The sequence below is a fragment of the Podarcis bocagei genome (genome assembly GCF_964188305.1).
Source record: "Podarcis bocagei genome assembly, chromosome: 9".
In the NCBI taxonomy this organism is placed as follows: Eukaryota; Metazoa; Chordata; class Lepidosauria; order Squamata; family Lacertidae; genus Podarcis; species Podarcis bocagei.
The window spans coordinates 65,773,644-65,795,380 of NC_138134.1; the positions used below are offsets into that span (position 1 = coordinate 65,773,644).

The 21,737-nt window shown below is 44.0% G+C and overlaps 1 protein-coding gene and 1 long non-coding RNA gene across 9 annotated transcripts in view; both read left to right on the top strand.

Moving 5' to 3' along the window:
* The window catches only part of MAPK10 (mitogen-activated protein kinase 10), a 244,030-nt gene extending 225,836 nt beyond the window's left edge, over window positions 1-18,194 (top strand). For 7 of the 8 annotated variants that reach the window (XM_081207164.1, XM_081207165.1, XM_081207163.1 and 4 more), the window contains 3 exons: window positions 12,223-12,286; window positions 13,196-13,273; window positions 16,457-18,194. In XM_081207164.1, the coding sequence (XP_081063290.1) occupies window positions 12,223-12,286; window positions 13,196-13,273; window positions 16,457-16,599 (285 nt within the window). In that variant the 3' untranslated portion in view covers window positions 16,600-18,194. Of the gene's footprint in view, window positions 1-12,222; window positions 12,287-13,195; window positions 13,274-16,451 lie in introns of all 8 variants that reach the window. The other variant, XM_081207170.1, reaches the window with a different exon arrangement.
* Window positions 18,195-20,014: 1,820 nt separating this feature from the next.
* LOC308594383 lies at window positions 20,015-21,614 on the top strand. The gene is made up of 2 exons (XR_014011413.1): window positions 20,015-21,072; window positions 21,398-21,614. It is a non-coding gene; the product is annotated as an uncharacterized lncRNA (long non-coding RNA).
* The last annotated feature ends 123 nt before the right edge of the window (window positions 21,615-21,737 follow it).

The window sequence follows — 21,737 nt, forward strand, 5'->3', positions numbered from 1 at the left end:
AGAAGTGGGTGACTAAAGTGTGACATGGGGAGGGCAGAAGTTTTTGGGGTTTGTGGCTCTCCTGGACTACAAGTATAAGACACTGGAGGGAGCTTAAAAGCAGACTGAAATCTATTTATCCTGTGTCACTCGTCAGGCAACAGTATGCTCTCCCCTGTTTTTCTTTTCCATCCTATTGATTTCCCCCAACTCAAAAGCTTCTCCAGTCCTCTGGTTCTGTCGTTTGTTTTATTTGGCCAGAGTCCACAGCACTTGCCAATGCAAACCTTTGCATAGACTCCTTGCCTGGATTTCGTCCCTTTGTGACTCCTTTTAGCTCTGTAATTCTAATTCTAATAATGATGAAGAAGCTAGAACATGGTAAAAAGTTGGAAGAGATACTGTTTTTATCCTTCCCATAATACCCAATGCTGTTGATAAGCAATAGGACAAAGTGAAATAATCTTTTTTGCAATATGATGATGATAATAATAATAATAATAAGTAAAAACATGATGCTATTTATGAATATAATTATTTTCCCTACAATTTCCTTCCTCAACAGTAATAGCAAGTTCAAGAAGATAAAACTGTCATGGTGAAACAATTGCTTTAAAACGAATAAAAGAACAATAATGGCAGAATGTAGAAAAGGGTTCATTGTAATAATAATAGTTAAGGAGAGATGGCAGTATTGCTTAGTTGTATTAAATAGAATAATAAATGTGGAATATAATCTGATAGCAAGTAATATGTAAGACAGCAACCAAGTAGATTATGCCTCATAGGGAGAACTGAAAAATGATATCCTGAACTTTATTCTTTGAAAAATGAATAAATGGGCTTCGTTTTTCTCTCAGTTGATCGTTTTGTTGCGCCCCCGCTCAAGTTTTGGTTATGTCTGTGAATTTGATCACATAAACCATATTCCACAATCTTAAAAGCTATTCATGAATCCATTTTTTGTCCGGTTTGCTTAGTAAAGTGTTATCAGGATTTCTTTTATCTTCGGACTATTTTATCTACATTATTTAAGTGACTTTGCCAACACTCAAAATAAAAAAATTCCTTCCAGTAGCACCTTAAAGACCAACTAAGTTAGTTCTTGGTATGAGCTTTCGTGTGCATGCACACTTCTTCAGATACACTGGCAGACCAACACGGCTACCTATCTGTAACTTTGCCAACACTATTTGACTCATCCCATTAGGTGTCAACTACTATCTGAATATCAGTTTTGTAATATTTTTCTTTATGGTTCATATGTGGAGTATTCTACATATGTTTGTCCATGTTTCACACATTTCACCAAACTTAGCTGCCGCTACAGAATATAGTAACTACCACTGAGTCTGAAAGGGATGCGGGTGGTGCTGTGGGTTAAACCACAGAGCCTAGGGCTTGCCGATCAGAAGGTCGGCGGTTCGAATCCCCGCCACAGGGTGAGCTCCCATTGCTCGATCCCTGCTCCTGTCAACCTAGCAGTTTGAAAGCACGTCAAAGTGCAAGTAGATAAATAGGTACCACTCTGGCAGGAAGGTAAACGGCGTTTCCGTGCACTGCTCTGGTTCGCCAGAAGTGGCTTAGTCATGCTGGCCACATGACCCGGAAGCTGTACACCGGCTCCCTCGGCCAATAAAGCGAGATGAGCGCCGCAACTCCAGAGTCTGCCACAACTGGACCTAATGGTCAGGGGTCCCTTTACCTTTACCTTTACTATCTGAATATCAGTTTTGTAATAATTTTCTTTATGGTTCATATGTGGAGTATTTTACATATGTTTGTCCATGTTTCACACGTTTCACCAAACGTAGCCGCCGCTACAGAATATAGTAACTACCACTGACTCTGGAATGCCCTCCCTAGAGAAGTCTGACTGGCGTCTACATTGTGATCTTTTCCGTAGCCAGCAAACGCCTTTTTCTCCCCTTTTCACCCTCTGTTTTGAAAATGTGTTGGTGCACTCCTGTTTTCCTCTGCTGTTGATTTTACCTTGAGGTCTTTTTAATTTCCTTTGCAGCTTGCACGACAGTCTTATTGTTATGTTATTGTATTTTATATTTTTATCTCTGAAGAGCTCAGAGAGCTTTGGCTGTTGGCCAGCAGAGAAATGTAGTTAATAAGTGAAATGAAATTAAATAAGAAATAAATGAATCATTAAGAGGTTAACTGGAGTGGAATGTTGGAGGAAATGGAGGAAATGGAATATTTTCTTTCCAGTCACAATCTGTAGTTTTGATGTTGGTAGTTAGTAGAAAGGAGAACGAGAATAGCAAGCCATAGTAGTACCATAAGTGCCATTAGTTCTCCATTTGCCCTCTGGGGGAAGAGGTCAGGTGTTAGTATGCAGTTACAGGAGGTATAATCAATCCTAGCAAGCTTCACAATGCGCCCTAGAGAGCATCTCATAATCCTTCCCAATGCCAGTGTTGCTGTGGGAGTAAATTCATTAGCGTTTGCGAGGTGCTGTTACCATAGCGATGAGGTACCATATGGAGAGACAGGTCACCGTCTGCAAGACTGTGTCCTTTTCTGCTTTGACAACGGGACCTGAGAACTTTGGAGGTGCATTTGGCCAAAGGCATCAACCCCACATGGCTGTGTAATGCTAATCAGTAATTATCATAAGTTTGCAGTCATTTATTCCAAAACAAGGGGAATAATTCCACCACTTTTGTTTTGAATTTACAGCACTCTCTTTGTCACACAAGGATACACCAGTGCCTAGTATTTAAAGATATGCTAATAGCTAGCTCTATGGGAGCACAAACTCACTCAAAGGTTTCCCTCTGGTACAGTGTTTGTGTCCTCTTCCTTCCAGCTGCCTCTGTTCTGCGCTCTTCATTAAAATACCGTATTTTTTGCACCATAACACTCACTTTTTTCCTCCTAAAAAGTAAGGGGAAATGTCTGTGCGTGTTATGGAGGGAATGCCTACGGGTGGCATGCCTACGGATTTTCCTCCTCTAAAAACTATGTGCGTGTTATGGTCGGGTGCGCGTTATAGAGCGAAAAATACGGTACTTAAAATGAGCTACAATTTATATATAAAAATCCATTCATAAGCAACCATGGCTGTGATTGTGGGTAAGAATGACCCTAGCAGGTGAAAGTTGTCTGAAATCGGAATGTCTGTTGTGAAAGACGACCAGAGATAGGGAGTCATCTGTGTCTCTTGGGGCAAAGATATCCAGAAAGACTGGTGCAGCCGCTGAAACATTTATGCAGTCAATTGCAGCTGTCTTTCCTCTGGGCAAACCATCCCCAGGGATGTAATTACCTGTAGAAACGCACCATGTGAACCAGTGGTAAACACAGATGCCCTTTGCAGTGACAGTCTCCCCCAAAAGTGCTGTAGCGATAATAAAGTTAATTTATTTTCCCTTCAATTTTTGAACTGCTCTTTACAGTATGTGTGACTTTAAAGAGCAGTTAATAAACTGTTGTTGTACCAAATTTGGCTTTGTTTGGACTTTTTTTGACCATAGGAACGCATTAATTGATTTTCAATGCATTCCTATGGGATTTCGTGATTCGCAAGACCAAAAAGTCGCTAGACGACAAAACTTGCGGAACGAATTAATTTCGTCTTGCGGGGCACCACTGTAATTCTCACAGACCTCACCCTCCCCACCAACCCATTAGACCAGGGGTGGGGAACATTGTGGGCCAACTTTGGCGGGGGGGCAGGGCAATCCACATGTCAATCAGGTGATGTGATCACGTTGTCACATGATCGGCAGGTGGATTGCCCCCACACCTGTCTCATTCTCAACATAAGGGGCAGAAAGAGGGAGCATGTAAAGGGCCGCAAAGCCTGACCTGAGCTGATCCTGTCAACATTTTACAGTCTTCCCCTTCTTTTCCTTTGCCTCCTGCCCAGTGCTGGTGATGCAAAGGAATGCCAGCCTCTCTACGCCTTCACCAAAGCTTTCACTGCCCTCAAGGTCTCTCCAAGCCTCGCTTCCTTCCGTCCTCACTGAGCCTCCCACTCTTCTCCCCATTGACCTCACCAAGCCTGTAGTTTAATAATAATAATAATAATAATTATTATTATTATTATTATTATTATTATTATTATTATTATTAATTTATTTATTTATTTATTTATTTATTTATTTATTTATACCCCGCCCGTCTGGCTGGGCTTCCCCAGCCACTCTGGTTGGCTTTCAACAAAATATTAAAATACAGTAATGCATCAAACATTAAAAGCTTCCCTAAACAGGGCTGCCTTCAGATGTCTTCTAAAAGTCTGGTAATTGTTGTTCTCTTTGACATCTGGTGGGAGGGCGGTCCACAGGGCGGGTGCCACTACCGAGAAGGCCCTCTGCCTGGTTCCCTGTAACCTCACTTCTCACAGTGAGGGAACCGCCAGAAGGCCCTCGGCGCTGGACCTCAGTATTAAAATTCCCAGCACTCTTAACAAACTACAGTTTGCAGGATTCTCTGGGGGCAAACCATACAGTTTAAATGTGCTTTACATGTGCTTTATATCTGGCTACTGCTCACATCAATTGATGAACACACATATTGACATTTATTAATGATCACACACGTTGATATTTTTGTTTTTCTAATTTTCTGCAGGGTTCCCCCTCCCCTTTGTTCTGTTCTTCTCAAAAGCTGCAAAACCCCAAACTGGGAATTTAATGTGTGCATAATACCCATTATCTCCCTGGAAGAAAAATATCCACCCCACCACTTGGCCTACTAAACGTGGCTGTGGGAGGAAAAAGGAAATAAAGCCCAAAGTATCAGATTTACACAAGGGAGCATCTGAATAATTGGCTGGAGCACAGCAGAGGGGAACAGGGAGCATTTAAATATATATCTATAGCTTGGTCTTTGTAGCAAATGGCTATGGTTTTGTGTCAAGAGATTAACCTAGAGGTAATGACCCCGAACATCTTCCTGGGATTTACAGCATCAGCTTGCAAGTTGAGGACAAAGGAAGGGGCATGACATTCCAGCCAAGGTGCAGAAGCCAGAGCCAGTTAAACTCTCATTTTATAAGCCCATTTAAAAAAGTTCACGATCTTTTCATAGGCTACAGAAGAGCAATAAAATTATGATGCCTCGTTCAAATGGCGGGGAGTGTAACGTGTTTGGGAAATAGCAGAAGGAAGGCAAAAGCCTTCTTTTTCTCTCTCTCTCTCTCTGACAGGTTTAAAAAGTTGTAGACGCTGGTGGTCTTTCTTTAAATGCCAGGCTGTGGCCTGCTGCTAACTAGAGGGAAATGTATATTATTACTCTGGCGACATGCTGTTCATTCACAATGAATGAAGGACAAGCTGGAGACGGATTGTAGGAAAATGCAACCAAACGCCAACCTGACTTTTTTGACCTCCGAGTAATAGTAAACAATTGCTTCCCTTGTGCTGCCATTTAGGAATATATTGACTTTTGAATCCTACTCATCGGAGTGTTTGCAATGTGTGGTAGAAAGCCTTACTTATTCCACACACTTATACCTTACCAATTGACTACAGGCCACCATTTTTGAAATATTGGCTGTACTACACGTTTTCTTAACATTCATTATATTTTAGGATTAGGGTTCCCAGGCTGACATTACAGTGGTACCTCAGGTTACATACGCTTCAGGTTACATACGCTTCAGGTTACAGACTCTGCTAACCCAGAAATAGTGCTTCAGGTTAAGAACTTTGCTTCAGGATGAGAACAGAAATTGTGCTCTGGCGGTGCGGCGGCAGCAGGAGGCCCGCTTCAGGTTAAGAACAGTTTCAGGTTAAGAACAGACCTCCAGAACGAATTAAGTACTTAACCTGAGGTACCACTGTACAATCCAAGATGCTTCAAATGCATTTGTAGAACAGCAACTAATATTTTATGGAAATAGAAGAATTGTCGCCATGCTTTAGGAAGATACTGACTTTTCATATTTGTTCCCGGCTGTTTTTGTGATGGAGGAGAGTTCTTGACTTCTTGCATGAGGGCTACCAGGAAGCATCTGGCTTGGCTACTTTGGGGGAAAGATGGTGGAATACAGGATGCCTTATTCTGATATGGCAAGGCTCTTAGGTTCTTACGTGGCATGGCTCCACGTTGTTTGGGGCTGATTCACATGACACCCTGCAAATGGCCGGATGTGGTTTGAGTGAACTGAAGTATTCAAGATGGTTGCTTGACTGCTCAATCAGCCTCCTGTCTTTCCTATCCAAACAAGCTGATAAAGCAACAAAGTAGTAAATCACTCATAGAAACCCTCTGCAAGTAATTCAGAACCCACTCCTCCTCCTCCTCCGCCTCCTCATCCCTATATTTGTTTGCTGCCTTTGCACAAAAATTAATGCTGAAAGTGGTTAATAATAATAATAATAATAATAATAATAATAATAATAATAATAACAACAACAACAACAACAACAATAACATTATTTATACCCAGCCCATCTGGCTGGGTTTCCCCAGTCACTCTGGGTGGCTTCCAGCAAAAGATTAAAAGTACATTAAAACATCAGTCATTAAAAACTTCCCTAAACACAAACAAAACACCACAAACAAAACTTCCCCTTCACAACAAAACACCAGAACATAAACAATTAGGATAACTCAGAATAGTGGCAATAATAAAACAGCAACGTAAGAGCATGTAGAAAAACGGCATAAAAAGAAACAACATTATGGTACTATTAATGGCAACAGGTGCTAGAAAACTCAAAAAGAAACAGGGGAGTTTGGTTTTACCTTGGTCCTGGAAGTTCTAGTCATTCCTTCCGTGCGTACGACAAATTAAACAAGAATCAAATTAGTCTGGTCAATTATCACGGCCTCAGCTTCTCCAGGGCTTCAGTGCCTCTTGGGTGCCACCCATTAAGGTGGCATTAAGGCTTCCAAAGGCCAGGAGGCAGGTAGCTGGGAACACTAATTCTTTGAGGTTACATAATTATGAATGTGCATTGCAGGGAGCGGCAACAGACTGGAGGAAGTCTCTTACATGCAGCTGAAACATGCAGAGACCTCTTTAAACATGGTTGGGAAGATAGTCTGGTCCTGAAATGGACCGGACTGATAAGGCTCTTCAAGATGGGTTCAGAAAGCTTTAGAAACCCGCTTCCTTCAGGGCCTGTTGACTGTTTTCGTTTAAATTGCCACTTCCCCAAAAGTTACTGGGGAGGGATATGCATGTAATCCAGTGGGCAGCATGTGGAACTGATTCCTGAATTTGAATCTCTGCTCTGCCATGATGTTCACTGGGTGGCCTTGGTCCAGTCAGTGTCTCTCAGCCAAATTTACCACAGATGGCTGTTGTAAGGGCAAGGCACTACTCTGAGCCCCCTGGGTGAAGTAAGGTCAGCATAGAAATGTGATCGATAAATATCTTGCCCCCTGATCTTTCAGACCAGCTTGGTATGCCTTCCTCCTGCACAATCTTCTGTATGTAGGAGTGCCACGGCACACTAAACTTTGACATTCAAAGCCCCTTTGCCAGCGCTCTTCGGCGTAGCATCTGGGTTCTTTGCTTGACTGATGATTCCTGCTTGGGCATCTTGGTATTTGAGATAGCTCTGGACGGCGGAGGCCCCAGCTAGGTCATCTGTCGCTCAGCCTTTGAGCCATCCATGAGTGTGTAAATGCATTTTCATTTTACCCTACTAAGGTCTTGTTTATGTCCCAGGAAAATGCTTTAAACGTAGCCGCTTTATACGGATCTGTAAAATTGTATATTCTGTTCCATCTTGCAGATATCTGCATTCTCACCCTCAATCTCCATTTTCTGTAGTAGCCAGTACAGTAGTACCTCGGGTTAAGAACTTAATTCGTTCTGGAGGTCTGTTCTTAACCTGAAACTGTTCTTAACCTGAAGCACCACTTTAGCTAATGGGGCTTCCTGCTGCTGCCACGCCGCTGCATGATTTCTGTTCTCATCCTGAAGCAAAGTTCTTAAACCGAGGTACTATTTCTGGGTTTGCGGAGTCTGTAACCTGAAGTGTATGTAACCTGAACCTATGTAACCCGAGGTACCACTGTATTCACAATGATTCTACAAAAACCTTCTAGATAATCCCTTTTCTAATGGATCAGCAAAACCTTTCCTGAACCTCTTCCTCCAGGAATGTATATTTTCCTCATCCTCCTTAAGGTTGATCTCACGTTAGAATTTTACACGTGTCAGCATTACAGATCCATGAAGGTCTATTGTGTTCCACGGTAGCTATCTGCCATTGTAATCAGAAGTGGCCTCTTTGGGTTTGTCCACACCAGAGTTTACTGTGTGTTTGCAACTGTTTGCATTCCCATTTAATCTGCATAGTCTAAATGACATTGCCCTCAAACAACTCCATGCTTTCCCCTGTAAATTCAGGTTTACCCGATATGGGAACAATCCAATAAATTAGGGGAAATGGGGCTCCAAACCACTTCACTTGAGGTCAAAGACAATTTGTTTCAGTGTTTTGGGGTGAGTGGATCCACTGTCACTTTCTGCAGCCCCCGGTTCATTGCCAAATACATCCTCAAGGCTTCCATTTATTTTTTGGCCACATACAATGGAACAGGCAATAATGCAGGAACACTGAGGAAGTGCCACAGAACAACTGATAAAGTACTGGACAGTTTGGTGGTGTGCCACTCCACACCTGACACCAGTCTCATGGCAGCTGCTTATTTGGAGGAAGAAGAGGAGAGGTGATTCAGCAGCAAGGTTGGTGCAGTGCAAACACACCAGCAGATGTAGTGGATTGGCTCCGCTGGTGTGTTTGCACTGACCAGGGTTCAGGTGAGTGGTGGCACCCTATCATGCAACCCAGCACTGTGCAGTTTTAATGCATCAATGACCTGTTGCTGTATACAGACACAACAGAAAAAAGCAGTCAGGAGCCCCAAGCTAAAACTGTGCCACATTTTGTGAGTATTTTTGCCTTGGAGATTTGTTTGTAGTTTTAATTAATCTTTGCTATATCGAAATAATCTCTGTAGGCTTCCAGCTGAAGGGAACTGGTCAAGCTGGAAGTCAGTGCTGCCTCAGGACTTTTTGTTTCCATGGCAACCATAACCATGGCTACCAGCATCTGTTTGGAGCTGTAAGGGGCAAGCATGTTCAAGCTCCTGTGCAAATGAAGCGATTCTCTGAACATGGTGTGCAATTTCCTTCCTAGCTAGAAGGCATTTGTCCGAGTCTGTGGACTCCAATTTTAAGCTAGAAGATTCTCCGGGAAAAATGAGTGTGGTAAAGAACTATCTATGGGTGGACAAATTAAGGTACTTCATCAAAAGTCATAACTTAGAAATGGGTCCTGGTGTTGTTGTTTTTTAAATTAGTTTTTATTGAAGATTTTTGTGTGTGAAACAAACAAATAAGCAAGGAAAGGTACATATAGCAAACTGAATTCCCCCAACCCAACTCCATAAGTGGCAGAAAAAACTACACTCATTCATTTTCTCTCACAAAAAGCCACAAATTCCTGCACCTCTCTTCCTCAGAGTGAGGATGGGGAATTCCTAAAATAGAACTTACTGTATTTTTCGCCCTAGAGGACACACTTTTTCCCCTCCAAAAATGAAGGGGAAATGTGTGTGTGTCCTATGGGGCGAATGCAGGCTTTTGCTGAAGCCTCGAGAGCGAGAGGCGTCGGTGCGCACCGACCCCTCTCGCTCTCTAGGCTTCAGGAGAGCCGCAGCGCCAGCCCCACAAGGTCGGGGACAGCGGGGAGGTGGAACACTGCCATCCCGCTGTCTCCCGATGTGGTTTGGAGGCTGACGGTGGGGAGACGCGTGCTTCTCCCCGCTGCCGCCCCGCAAGCTCCGGGGACAGCTGGGAGGCGCAGCGCGTCTTCCCGCTGTCCCCGGACCTGGTCTGAAGGCGGGCGGCGAGGAAAAGAGCGCTTCTCCCCGCTGCCAGCCCCACAAGCACCTGGGGGGGAAATAATTTTTTTTTCTTTATTTCCCCCCCAAAAAAACTCCTATGCGTCCTATGGGCCGGTGCGTCCTATGGGGCGAAAAATACGGTACACATAAAATAGAACTTAAAAGAGAATACACAGCAGGTGGCGCTGTGGTCTAAACCACTGAGCCTCTTGCGCTTGCCGATCAGAAGGTTGGCGGTTTGAATCCCCGCAACAGAGTGAGCTCCCGTTGCTCGGTCCAAGCTCCTGCCAACCTAACAGTTCGAAAGCATGCCAAAAAGTGCAACTATGTGTACAACTCTAAAAGGTAAAGGGACTCCTGACCATGAGGTTCAGTCGTGACCGACTCTGGGGTTGCGACGCTCATCTCGCTTTATTGGCCGAGGGAGCTGTCGTACAGCTTCCGGGTTATGTGGCCAGCATGACTAAGCCACTTCTGACGAACCAGAGCAGCACATGGAAACACCGTTTACCTTCCCACTGGAGTGGTACCTATTTATCTACTTGCACTTTGACATGCTTTCAAATTGCTAGGTTGGCAGGAGCAGAGACTGAGCAATGGGAGCTCACCCCGTCGCGGGGTTTCGAACCGCTGACCTTCTGATCGGCAAGTCCTAGGCAAGTCTGTGGTTTAACCCACAGTGCCACCCGCTTTACACATCTACACATGCTTTAAAGACACTCTTTCCCTAACGTCACCAATGAAAACTACATCTGAAGGGAAAGCCTCTCTCAAACTAAGTGCTGTTGTTTTGTTTTTTAGCTGGATGAGACTTTCTGTGGGGAGAGGGGAGGAAATGATCATTCTTGAATTCTGGATTTTTATCCTTTGCCTCACCCCCTCTTTGATGTCAGCCATAGTGGCCCAGCTTACATGGCATAAAATGCAGCTCAGCCCCCTCTGATCTCTAGAGTAGGCTGCCTAATGAAGCAGACAACGGCGGCCGCTCTTGTGCAAAGCCACAACCCTTGGTCCCCTTGGGTTTTCCTCCTTGCCTGCCTCCCCCCACCCCCACCCCACAGCCTGTGCTCTTTGCTTTGCCCCTCATTAGCAAATGCAAGCTCTAGGCCTGGCAGATTTGCTGAGTGACAGGCTGTCAGACTCGCTCATCTGGATGACCCAGGCTCACTGTGCCTCTCTGTTGTCATGGGCTATGAAATATACTTGGAGTCGAGAGTGGATTTCATGCTCTTTATTCAGTTCATTGTGGTGAGGAGGAATGGAAGTTCCCCCAGAATGTCTGCTTTATATACATTACTTACACAATGGGCCCCACGTGATTGGCTAATTCTGGGATTTACCTGTAGGCCAATCAGGTTGTGGATTCACTTCCACCTGGAGCTGGATTGGGTGGCCCCTGTGGACCACTCAGACTGCTGCATTCTGGGTCCTATTGTTCTAGGACCAATCAGACTGCTGCATTCTGAATCCTATTGTTCTAGGACCAATCAGACTGCTGCATTCTGAATCCTATTGTTCTAGGACCAATCAGACTGCTGCATTCTGAATCCTATTGTTCTAGGACCAATCAGACTGCTGCCTTTTGGATCCTATTCAACTCAGTACATAACAGGCTACTTCTGCGCTCTGTCTGCTCTTAGCTTGAGTGAGAGAGCTTCGTGATACCAGAACCGGCAGGAAAAAGAAGACTCTGGCTGGGATTTCAAAGACTTGGCACGACACAAGACTCAGACTGATGGGCTGGTTTGCAGGAAGGAAGGGGCACGAGTTCACGAGGAAATCAAAAGTTGGGGCTTTAGTAACAATAGGACGAATCTATGGCTGCATATGGAGCATGAGAGAAATTCACTAAGAATATTGCTCCACCAGTGCATTCCTGGTGGAATGAGCTGCTCTCTCCTCCCTGCTTATGTTGTTCTTGGGGTTCTCCTGTTCCCCAAAAGCCAAATTGTGGGGCAAGAGGGGCTTGCAGGGGGAGGAGAGGAGGGAAGCGCTGTTACACCAGCAGAAGGCCTTGCACAGTTTTTCCACTGCAGTAATGGGACTGAGTAGTGCAGTCACCTGTTTCTTTCCAGGAAAGTGCTATTTCCATAATCACAGCCACCAGGAGGTGGCGTGTTAGACATTTGTATGGAAGTTCCTTGTTACACCCTTAAGTAGGGGTGTAACAACCTGGTTTAACATTTATGCGCTTTAATCCTGGCATCAAGTCGATGAATGGCCTGCCCGTAATGACTCTTGTCCCTTGGAGCTGCCTCACATTGCAGCGCGGAGAGGACTGCTGTGACAGAAACGGGTCCCTTTTTCCATTTCCTTGATGTTTTGGCGTTGAAACTGTCCCATTACGTCTGGGCTTAATTTCATTTTGTGCTCCTATTCATCTGACCTCTCTTGTGTTTTTTAAATCAACAGCCACCTCCACAGATATACGATAAGCAGCTGGATGAAAGAGAACACACAATCGAAGAGTGGAAAGGTAATCTCATTTTTTTTTCAAAAAGAAAGGGGACATGATGCTTCTCTGAATGTCCTTCTCTGTTTCTTCCCTCATTTTTCTGCTGAGGACCACATCACCTTGTCCACTCTGCTGAAAGAAACATGTAGGTGGGGCAGGAACTGGTGATGGGTGGAGCCGAAGCCAGTGGGGGGCAGGTCCAAAGCCAAAAGTGGGCGGGGTCACCCTTTTATCTCCTTTTGCCACCAATTTTTCTCTTTCTTAAGGGACACGGGTGGCGCTGTGGGTTAAACCACAGAGCCTAGGACTTGCTGATCAGAAGGTCAGCGGTTCGAATCCCCGCGGTGGGGTGAGCTCCTGTTGCTTGGTCCCTGCTCCTGCCAACCTAGCAGTTCGAAAGCACGTCAAAGAGAAAGTAGATAAATAGGTACCGCTCCGGCAGGAAGGTAAACAGCGTTTCTGTGCGCTGCTCTGGTTCACCAGAAGCAGCTTAGTCATGCTGGCCACATGACCCAGAATCTGTACCCTGGCTCCCTTGGCCAATAAAGCGAGATGAGCGCCGCACCCCCAGAGTCGGCCACGACTGGACCTAATGGTCAGGGGTCCCTTTACCTTTACCTTTTTCTTTTTCTTCCTTTTCCTCCCCACCCACCAGGCCAAAAGAGTAGGGACAGATTACTCTTGCTAGAGGTCTGGACTTCTGATCACTTGCAGAGGCCTTCCCCTCTCCCCCCCTCCTTCTTCTTTCATGGCTCCATCATCAGATAAATTGGTAAAAATAGATGTGGACTAGTAACTTTCACAGACTCCTTTACAGGGCTGATAATTTATTGAGGTCTTCTGTTTGCTCTTTCTTTGAATGGTGCTGGGGGGGGGGGAAGCTAGCAACTCCTCTCCACCTTTGTAACTTTTGTCTGTTGTCTCTTGCAGAATTAATCTACAAGGAAGTAATGAATTCTGAAGAAAAGACTAAAAATGGTGTAGTAAAAGGACAGCCTTCTCCCTCAGGTACTCATTCCCAGTGAATGACCGTTTTGTGCTCGCTGCAAGCTCCATCGTACAGTGATGGATTCTCACCAAAGTGTCTTAATCTGCTGCTATTAATTCAGACGTAAGCAGCCGCAGCTTTGAGGCTGAACATTACTTTTAGACAATTTGGTACATGGAACTGAAGATGAATTGCATTAATTGAACTCCAGATTCTTATTTTTCTTTTTTTGGTAAAGGCGGCATGAGTCTAGGTTACTGTCAGGACTTTGGATGGATGAACACAGTTGTTTCAAGTCTCTATACTGATTCCACCCATCCATCCATCCATTTATCCATCCATCCATTTCTTTATTATGGCCAATGACCAGCATGTTACTGCATCCATAGATAAATCACTTGGGTTGGTGTACTTGTAGCCAGCCAGATCCTTAACCATGATTTAAGGATGAACTGCTCCCTTTCAACTGCATCTCACCCCAAACTGCAAATTCACCCTGCCAAGAATAACCACGGCTAAAGATTATCTTTGCACTTACCTTAATTGTGATTAATGCCAGTCCTGCTCCAGTTCTGAACCTCCAGTCGGAAATCTGCTTGCCAGCTGAGAAACTAATAAATCTCAGTTTTTGTGCTGCCTGCCTGGGACAAGGGGATTGTCAAAGACCGGATAAGCTGCAGCCCATAGCTGGTGGACTATTAAGTCGCCAGGTTTTTCTGGGCTTACTTAATGGTCGCTAGGTCCCCTTTGAACCAGAGTTTAGGAACCATTGTGAGAACAGGATTCTGGGCTAGATGGGCCTTTGGGCTGACCTAGCAGTGCTGTTCTTGTGTTCTCATAAAGCCCACTAAACATTTGCCTCGCCTGACTCCACCTAGGTACAGTCACAGGTGCAAAGCACCCTCCAAACTGTGCAAGCAATTGGCAAGGACAAAGGCACAAAGAAAATTTGATGATAGGTTGCCAGATTAGCAATGGGCCCAATGGAGTTTTTCAGTGCCACGCGCATTGATTTCAGTTCTGGTGACAGAAAGGCGATTCAACAGATTCTCGCAGAGCAGAAAGTGATAAGCAAAGCATGCAGGTTTGATTTAAGAGCTTCCTACATGTGCCCGGCGTCATCTTTCTTCAAGATGGAGTGGGTATCAGAATAAATCATGGTCCACAAGCACATCTGTCACACAGAGCTGTGTGTGTTGGGTGATTTATGTGTAACAATAACAGAGTTTGCTTGCGTGGGGAAGTAATTTGCAAGGACTAATTAAGTATTGGCTTTCATCTAAAATGGATCATCGCCTAAAATGGAGCATCATGGGTTGAGGGTGGGGCCTCTAGACAAGATCGGGGTGGGTGTTGGGGGCTGCAGGGGAAGAAGAGGAAGCCTCATTGAACAAGCGAAAGTCTGCTTGTGTGATGTTGGAATATCACCCTTTTTTCATTTTATTTCCTCCATCTTGATATATTCCAGTGTTTTCCTTCCATTTACATTTTCATTTTCAGCTCCATGCAATTTGATGGTTTGGGTTGTCGTAAATTTTAATAAGGGATGGGGAAACCAGCTATTTGATGAAGCGATATTTTTTTCTGGGCTACTTTATTTCTCTAATGGGGGTGGGTAGGAGGGAATGTTATCAGTGGAAAACATGAGAATGCTCCATGCAGTCAATTAAAATTAAAGATGGTGGGAGTATGGGGCAGTGAAGGAATGATCTACCGGTGCATTGGAGAAGAGTAATACAAGTTTGGATATGCAGCCCATTCCTGCAGCAGTCTGTGCCAACATTGCAAGAAACAGTCACATATCTGTGGTTCCCTGAGGACTATGGGAGAATTGCAAAAATGTATAATATAAAAGGCACTTGGATTTTTTTTTAAGGGTTCACTGGTTGTATTAGAAAAATAAACCTATACAAAGGTATAAATCCCAAACTTCACAAATACAGAATCCTCTCTCTATGTAATTTAGCTCTTAATCTCAGCCACCATAGAAAATGACAGACACAGCTCTCACCTGGGAAGCCTCTTCCCTCCCAATCTCTCATCTTTGGAGATCTTCACTTCCCCACCTCTCACTCAAGCTCCTCCCACCATATTATATATATATATATATATATATATATATATATATATATATATATATATATGCAGGTTTTGGTGTCTTCGGGTGTCTTCCCGTGTAAGAGTTGGGGTGTCTAGGCGACGTTTCGACGAGGTCTCACTCGTCATCTTCAGGCTGGTGCTTTCGGCTTCTTGTTACTGGAACAGAGCTCTGTTCCAGTAACAAGAAGCCGAAAGCACCAGCCTGAAGATGACGAGTGAGACCTCGTCGAAACGTCGCCTAGACACCCCAACTCTTACACGGGAAGACACCCGAAGACACCAAAACCTGCATTCCTGTACCCGTGAAAATCTACGAAAGCATATATATATATATATATATATATATATATATATTTTGCCACCTTCATGTGGGTCACCAGTAGTATCCCAGAAGGGGAGATTCCCTGTGGTGCCTCCCCCTAGTGGTGGCTCCTCTGACAATCATCCACTGATAATCATCTGACAAGAAGCCATACTGAGGCCATGCCTCTGAAAACAACAGGCCGGTTTCTTATGTAAGATTTTGTTTTTATGTCTGGAGGATTCTCAAATACAAAATGGGTAGACTATGCATCTTTCAAGAGTGGGGCATGTGCGTTTAAATGTGCATATATTTTTATTTATTTAAAAAGAAACCATCCTGACAATATAGATGTGGGGTTTGCACGGGATCAGTGGTGTAGCATGGGAGCGGTTGCCCCAGGTGCAAAATTGTTAGGGGTGCAAAATTTCAATGCCCGTTGCTGCCTCAATACAGCTGCGTGTCTTCCGTTGCTGGGCTCTGTTGAAAATGGCTTCTCCATGTGAACCAGGAAGTGACCTCTGTTTGACATGGACGCCATTAGGCAGTTGAATGTGCATGCATACTCCATCTGTCCCCCCCCCCTGTGTGGCCCCAGGCTCTGGCAACCCACGCTATGCCACTGAACACGATTAGCGATTGTTTTCCTTCCATTCACACTTCTTTGGATCCTGATCATAATACAGACATACATACATAAATACTGAATTGTGCTGGAGCTGAAGCAACTTCTCTTGTTATCTCTCAAACATTCCCAGGGCTTTCAGGTTGAATCACGCCGGTGTTCATTTTCTTAGCACAGGTGCAGCAGTGAACAGCAGCGAAAGCCTCCCTCCATCCTCATCCGTCAATGACATTTCCTCCATGTCCACAGACCAGACCCTGGCGTCGGACACTGACAGCAGTTTGGAAGCTTCTGCAGGGCCCCTCGGTTGTTGCAGGTGACTAGCCGCCTGCCTGCGAAACCCGACGTTCTTCAGGAGATGATGTAATTTAGGGGAGGGGGGGGAAGAATCATTGTGGTCATAAAAGAATTCGATGATGGCAAGGAAGAGAAAAAAAATTAAAGGAAAAACAAACACACATAATGATTAAATAAAACAAAACCCTTTCAGCCTGCTTCTCTTAAAAGAGTTATGTAAATGCAGCTAAGCTCAAGTGTATATTTAACTTAATAGTTGCTCTGCTTTGGTCTTCTTCCGATGATGCTTACTGCAAAACGAGAAAAAAAGGGGGAAAGGAGCCTTTTTTCATAAATTTTGCAAAACTTTAATGGCTGCAAAACCAGCAACTGCAACTGTCCTTTTTCACGTTGGCATGACAAGGTGGCCAGAACCCCAACCCTTTATGTGTATACATGTGTGCATATCTAACCCTTTCTGCTTCTGTTTTCAGCAGATGTACAGAAAACTGCACATGTATCTCGGTGTACATACATGCAAATATGCATTTGAGGATATATATGCAGCTGTGTGTGTACATGTATCTAAAGAGCAGGAGTCCGTATGTGTGCACACAGCCCGCAAGTAGACAACTGAACCTCCTGGGGGGGGGGTTAAATGCAAATTTCATCTGTAATATAATTCTCATTGTACAGCCTGTTTAGTTGGTCCTTGGGTTAATTTAAATAAGTAGGGGAAAAGTCAAACCGAAGCTCTCTCAGAATCTTGATGATGTAGAGTCCTATATTTCGGCACTGTTTTTAATAGCAGTATGTTTGGAGGAATAATAGAGGAAGGAAGTTTAATGGGATTGTCCTTGTTAAATGCTGGTGGATTTCGAGTTGTTGTTGTTTGAATGAATATGTATGTTGAGCTAGGGGAGTTGTCAGGAGAGAGGCCTGTTTGTGTGGATGCAGGATTCTGGACTAGATGATTCCCTTGGAACACCAGGGGCTTCTTGGGCACCATATTTCCAGGAACTTCCACTGCCTTGTGTGACTGCGTTCATTTTTTAGATAAAGGCTGTCAGAAATGGATCAAACTGGGTTGGCCAGGGTCAAGCAGAGGCTGGCAAGTAGTTCCCTAAATGAGGGGAAGTCAGCTTGTAGAAGTTCTGCTTCTTCATCTGATATGGTCCTGGGCATCTATTAGGCGAGAAAGGTTGTAGACTTCTTCTTTTGTAGTAGAACTCATGCTGATGTTGGGGAGCTGGCTCCTGAATCAAGGCAGAAGTGAAAGATGAATGATATTGAGTGGAGGCAAATAGAACACCTGTGTTTGTTGTTCCCAGACCCTATCATTTATTTGTTCACGATGAAGGACCTCGAGGTGGTCGCAGTCTGGAAGACCTTCACTAGAGAGAGGTTCTCCATAACCAGAACTGTTGCTTGTTGGCAGATAGGCTTCTCATTGGGACGGCCTCTCTGTGCATGTAGAATGCTCCAGTTGGAGTGACAAGGCAAGGGAGTCAGATTAAAAGAAAGGGGTGTTTCTAATGTATATTTATTACGTGTATAGCTGTTTAGTGCATCAAAGAAAGGAGGTTTGGAGCAGCACCAATCTAGGCTGCGAACAACTCCAACTCTGTCTTTTTTTTTTTTTAAATGCATCTTAACTATTCCCAACATTAATTGGAAGGACAGTGAATGGCTAGCTGCTTTCAGCTTTACAATTTCCCTCTTTCCTACCTTTTCATTGCAACACATACTCTGAAAATTCCCCAGGCCTACACCAAAAGTGGTTACACAAGCAGTGACCTGACTCGCCCCCAACCCCCGCTCCCCCCGGAAATCAGATATACAGATTCTACAGATACTTGTGTGCATGAATGGATGGCAACCCAACATTTTTTTAATAATTTTTTTGAGAATCTGAGGTGTCATGTACTACACTATGTTGAAATTTGTCCAGGAGACTAGGAGTCAAAACTTTAGGGATAAACCTCTAAGAGTTAGCCTTTATGCCATAATCAAATGGCACAAAATACGAACACAACTCTTAACATTTATTTTTGGTCAGATGTGAAACCAGCCGTTCCTAACATGGCTGAATAGTGTGAAACTAAACTGATTCTTTTTTAAAAAAAATTAAAGCAAGTGCTAATAATATTTTCATGAAGGCAAATAAATAAACAGATGTATAAAAAACAAACAACCACAATGTAACCCCTTTGAGTGACACCAGCCAGACCAGGCATGGCCAAACTCGGCCCTCCAGCTGTTTTGGGACTACAGTTCCCATCATCCCTGACCACTGGTCCTGTTAGCTAGGGATGATAGGAGTTGTAGTCCCAAAACAGCTGGAGGGCCAAGTTTGGCCATGCCTGGCCTAGACTGAACCACACATTCTTTCTCTTCTGAAAGGTAGCCATAAACAAATTTAGAAGCATATCCTTCCTGAAATAGTTATGACCAGACAATTTCATTTCCACTTACTAAATAAAGATGTAGGGCAGGTAGAATTTTCCTTAAATAAAAAGGAACGGAACACTTTTCGTTAGTGCAGTATGTATAGCAGCAATAAGCAAAAAGTCACTACTGCAAAAAATAATAATAACTAAATAAAAATAAATAGCAATATAGGGGGCAATCTATCAATTGCTGCCGGTGCATCACAGTTACCACATGCATCTTCCATTGAAATGGAAGCCACAAAGCAGCTTTGATTGATTTCCCGCGTATTCTTTCTGAAAGCCATGAAACGATATCCATGTGCGGCACTAACCTTAACTCAGCCCACATGAAATCCCAATGCAGAAGAAATGGCAGTACTTTAATGGGACACAGTAGTGCACTGAGGATGCCACGAAGGCAATAACAGAGAAATGACGCTCTAAGCAATAATGGCAATAATGGCATCTGCTAGCTGTGTATTTTGTTGCCCAGATATAATGGGCAATTTAAAAAAAGCCACTTTCCACTGTCCACTGTTTTGGTGCTGAGACCACAGGTAACAGGGAACCTTTTGGAATTGAAGACCATTAGCTTGTCAATATCAGAAGCCACAATCCATAACAGCGTTGAAGCATCCAGACTCGCTGGTGATACTAAGTTACTCAGGGGCGGGGGGCGAAATCCCATCAGAGAGTTTGAGAAAACTCTCCTGAATGCATGGCTGGGGGATAGAATGGCAGATGAAGTTCCATGTAAGTGCCAAGCCATGTTCATTGGGAAAAGATAAAACGAAAGTCAGTAATCTGCAGCCAGCAAGGAAAGACAGATAACCTTGAGATCATAGAGTGTTTACTGAAAACATCGGTTGACTGTACTGCAGCTGTGAAAAGGGCAGATGTGGTGTTAGGAATGATTAGGCTAAATTTAAGGCAAGGCAGCAGACTCCCGCTAACAGACAATCCCTTGCTTTCATCATCTTTTGATCTGACCTACATACACTAGAATGTCTGAAATGGCAACAAGGCATCGTTTCCAGGCCTTTGACCATTTTGGTTGCCCTCCTCTGGACACGTTCCAGTTTGTCAGTGTCCTTCTTGAACTGTGGTGCCCAGAACTGGACACAGTACTCCAGGTGAGGTCTGAAATGAATATCCTTCCCATGGCACATCTGCCCTTTGACTTTCAGGCCACACTCTCATATCTGTTCTTCTAAGTCTTGCTGGCCCTGTAACATACCTTCCTCAAGTGCTTTGGCCTGCCTGAATTGCATCTTTGAATTGTGATACTCCATCTTGCTTGGCTGGATGGAGAATGGGGTGGGGTGGAATAGCCTCATGACTTCTACATGGCTGCAATGTAGCCTTCTTAGCAATGGTAAGAGGCACATATATTGCCATCCCTCCCCTCAATCACCAGTAGCACTAACCACTAGGAAGGTTTCCTGAAAGGAAATGTGACCCTCAAACAGAAAAGGGTTCCTCACCCCTGTTCAAAGATGTGGTGCTCTAGAAGATATCCTGATATTTGCATCAAAACCTAAGAGTTGCTCTCTCAGAAGGCAGGGCTAGGCACATTCGATGTATGGCTCATAGCAGCAAGATCTTGAACCTCAGCCAATCACAAATACGTTTTGCTAGTGTTATTGACGTTGTATTTCATTTCCTCAGAATACTCAGGGGTTTCAGCTTTTATTCAGGTGGCAACCTCCCAATTCATCTTGAATGCTTTAGGTGAAATTTGGCGCAAGACTTAAGCCCATGCAGCCGCCACCCCACCCCCGTTTTCTCCCTCCAAATATTTAGAAACATTTTTAAAGTTGGCGGGCTGAATAAAACAAAGGTCCAACAGTGGTGCTTGACATCTCCTCCAGGGTTTTCGGTTATTGTGCAGCAGGCATTATTACAGAAAAACAACTTAGTATCACAGAACTGTAGAGTTGGCAGGGACCAGGGGGGTTGTCTAGTCCAGCCCCCTGCAATGCAGGAATCCTTTGTCCAACATGGGGGCTTGAACCCACAGCCCTGAGAGTCCCATGCTCTACTGACTGAGCTAGACTCAAAGTTGCCTTAATAAGCATCCACTAAGTATACTTTTCCCCCCCAAGGCTGGTCAACCCAAGAAGCTTTAATGCCCCACTGAACTCACTTTAAGTAACACATAGGGCCCTTCAACTTTAAACAGCAAACCTTTTTCTTTGAAATAGTGCAATGCACTTGAGTTCAACTCTTAGCATAGTAAGGGAGGGCAACAAATGCAAACCACCTTGGTATTAGTAAAAGAATTAAATGATTCACGCTGGTTTGGTAAAAAGCTATTTTACTGTAAAAAGTAAACCCAGAAATCAAAACTGAACGCTTTGAGAGGTTCTTGAAAATGTTTGTTTATAATGTCCTTTTTTTTTGCTGGAAGAAACGTGCATAATTCAATTGACATTGTATTTGAAGTGGATAAGGAAGTTCCTGTACTGAGTTTTGGCTTTACGAAGCCCATTAAAATCCCATCTGAAACAAAAATAATAATAATGTCCCACTGAACTAAAGGAAAACTGAGACTGGGCTATAAGTCAGTTGCCTGCTGCCATCTAAGAGCCACTTTTCCTTTGCTTCGTTACCAGTGCTTACCCCCCCCCCCAAAAAAAAATGTTTAGAGTTACTCTCATTTTCCTACTCATATTGAAATACTGCCCCTCAATGAGGCCAAACTTAGATTCACAAAACATTTACCCCCCGCGTCCCCTCAGAAAAAAAGC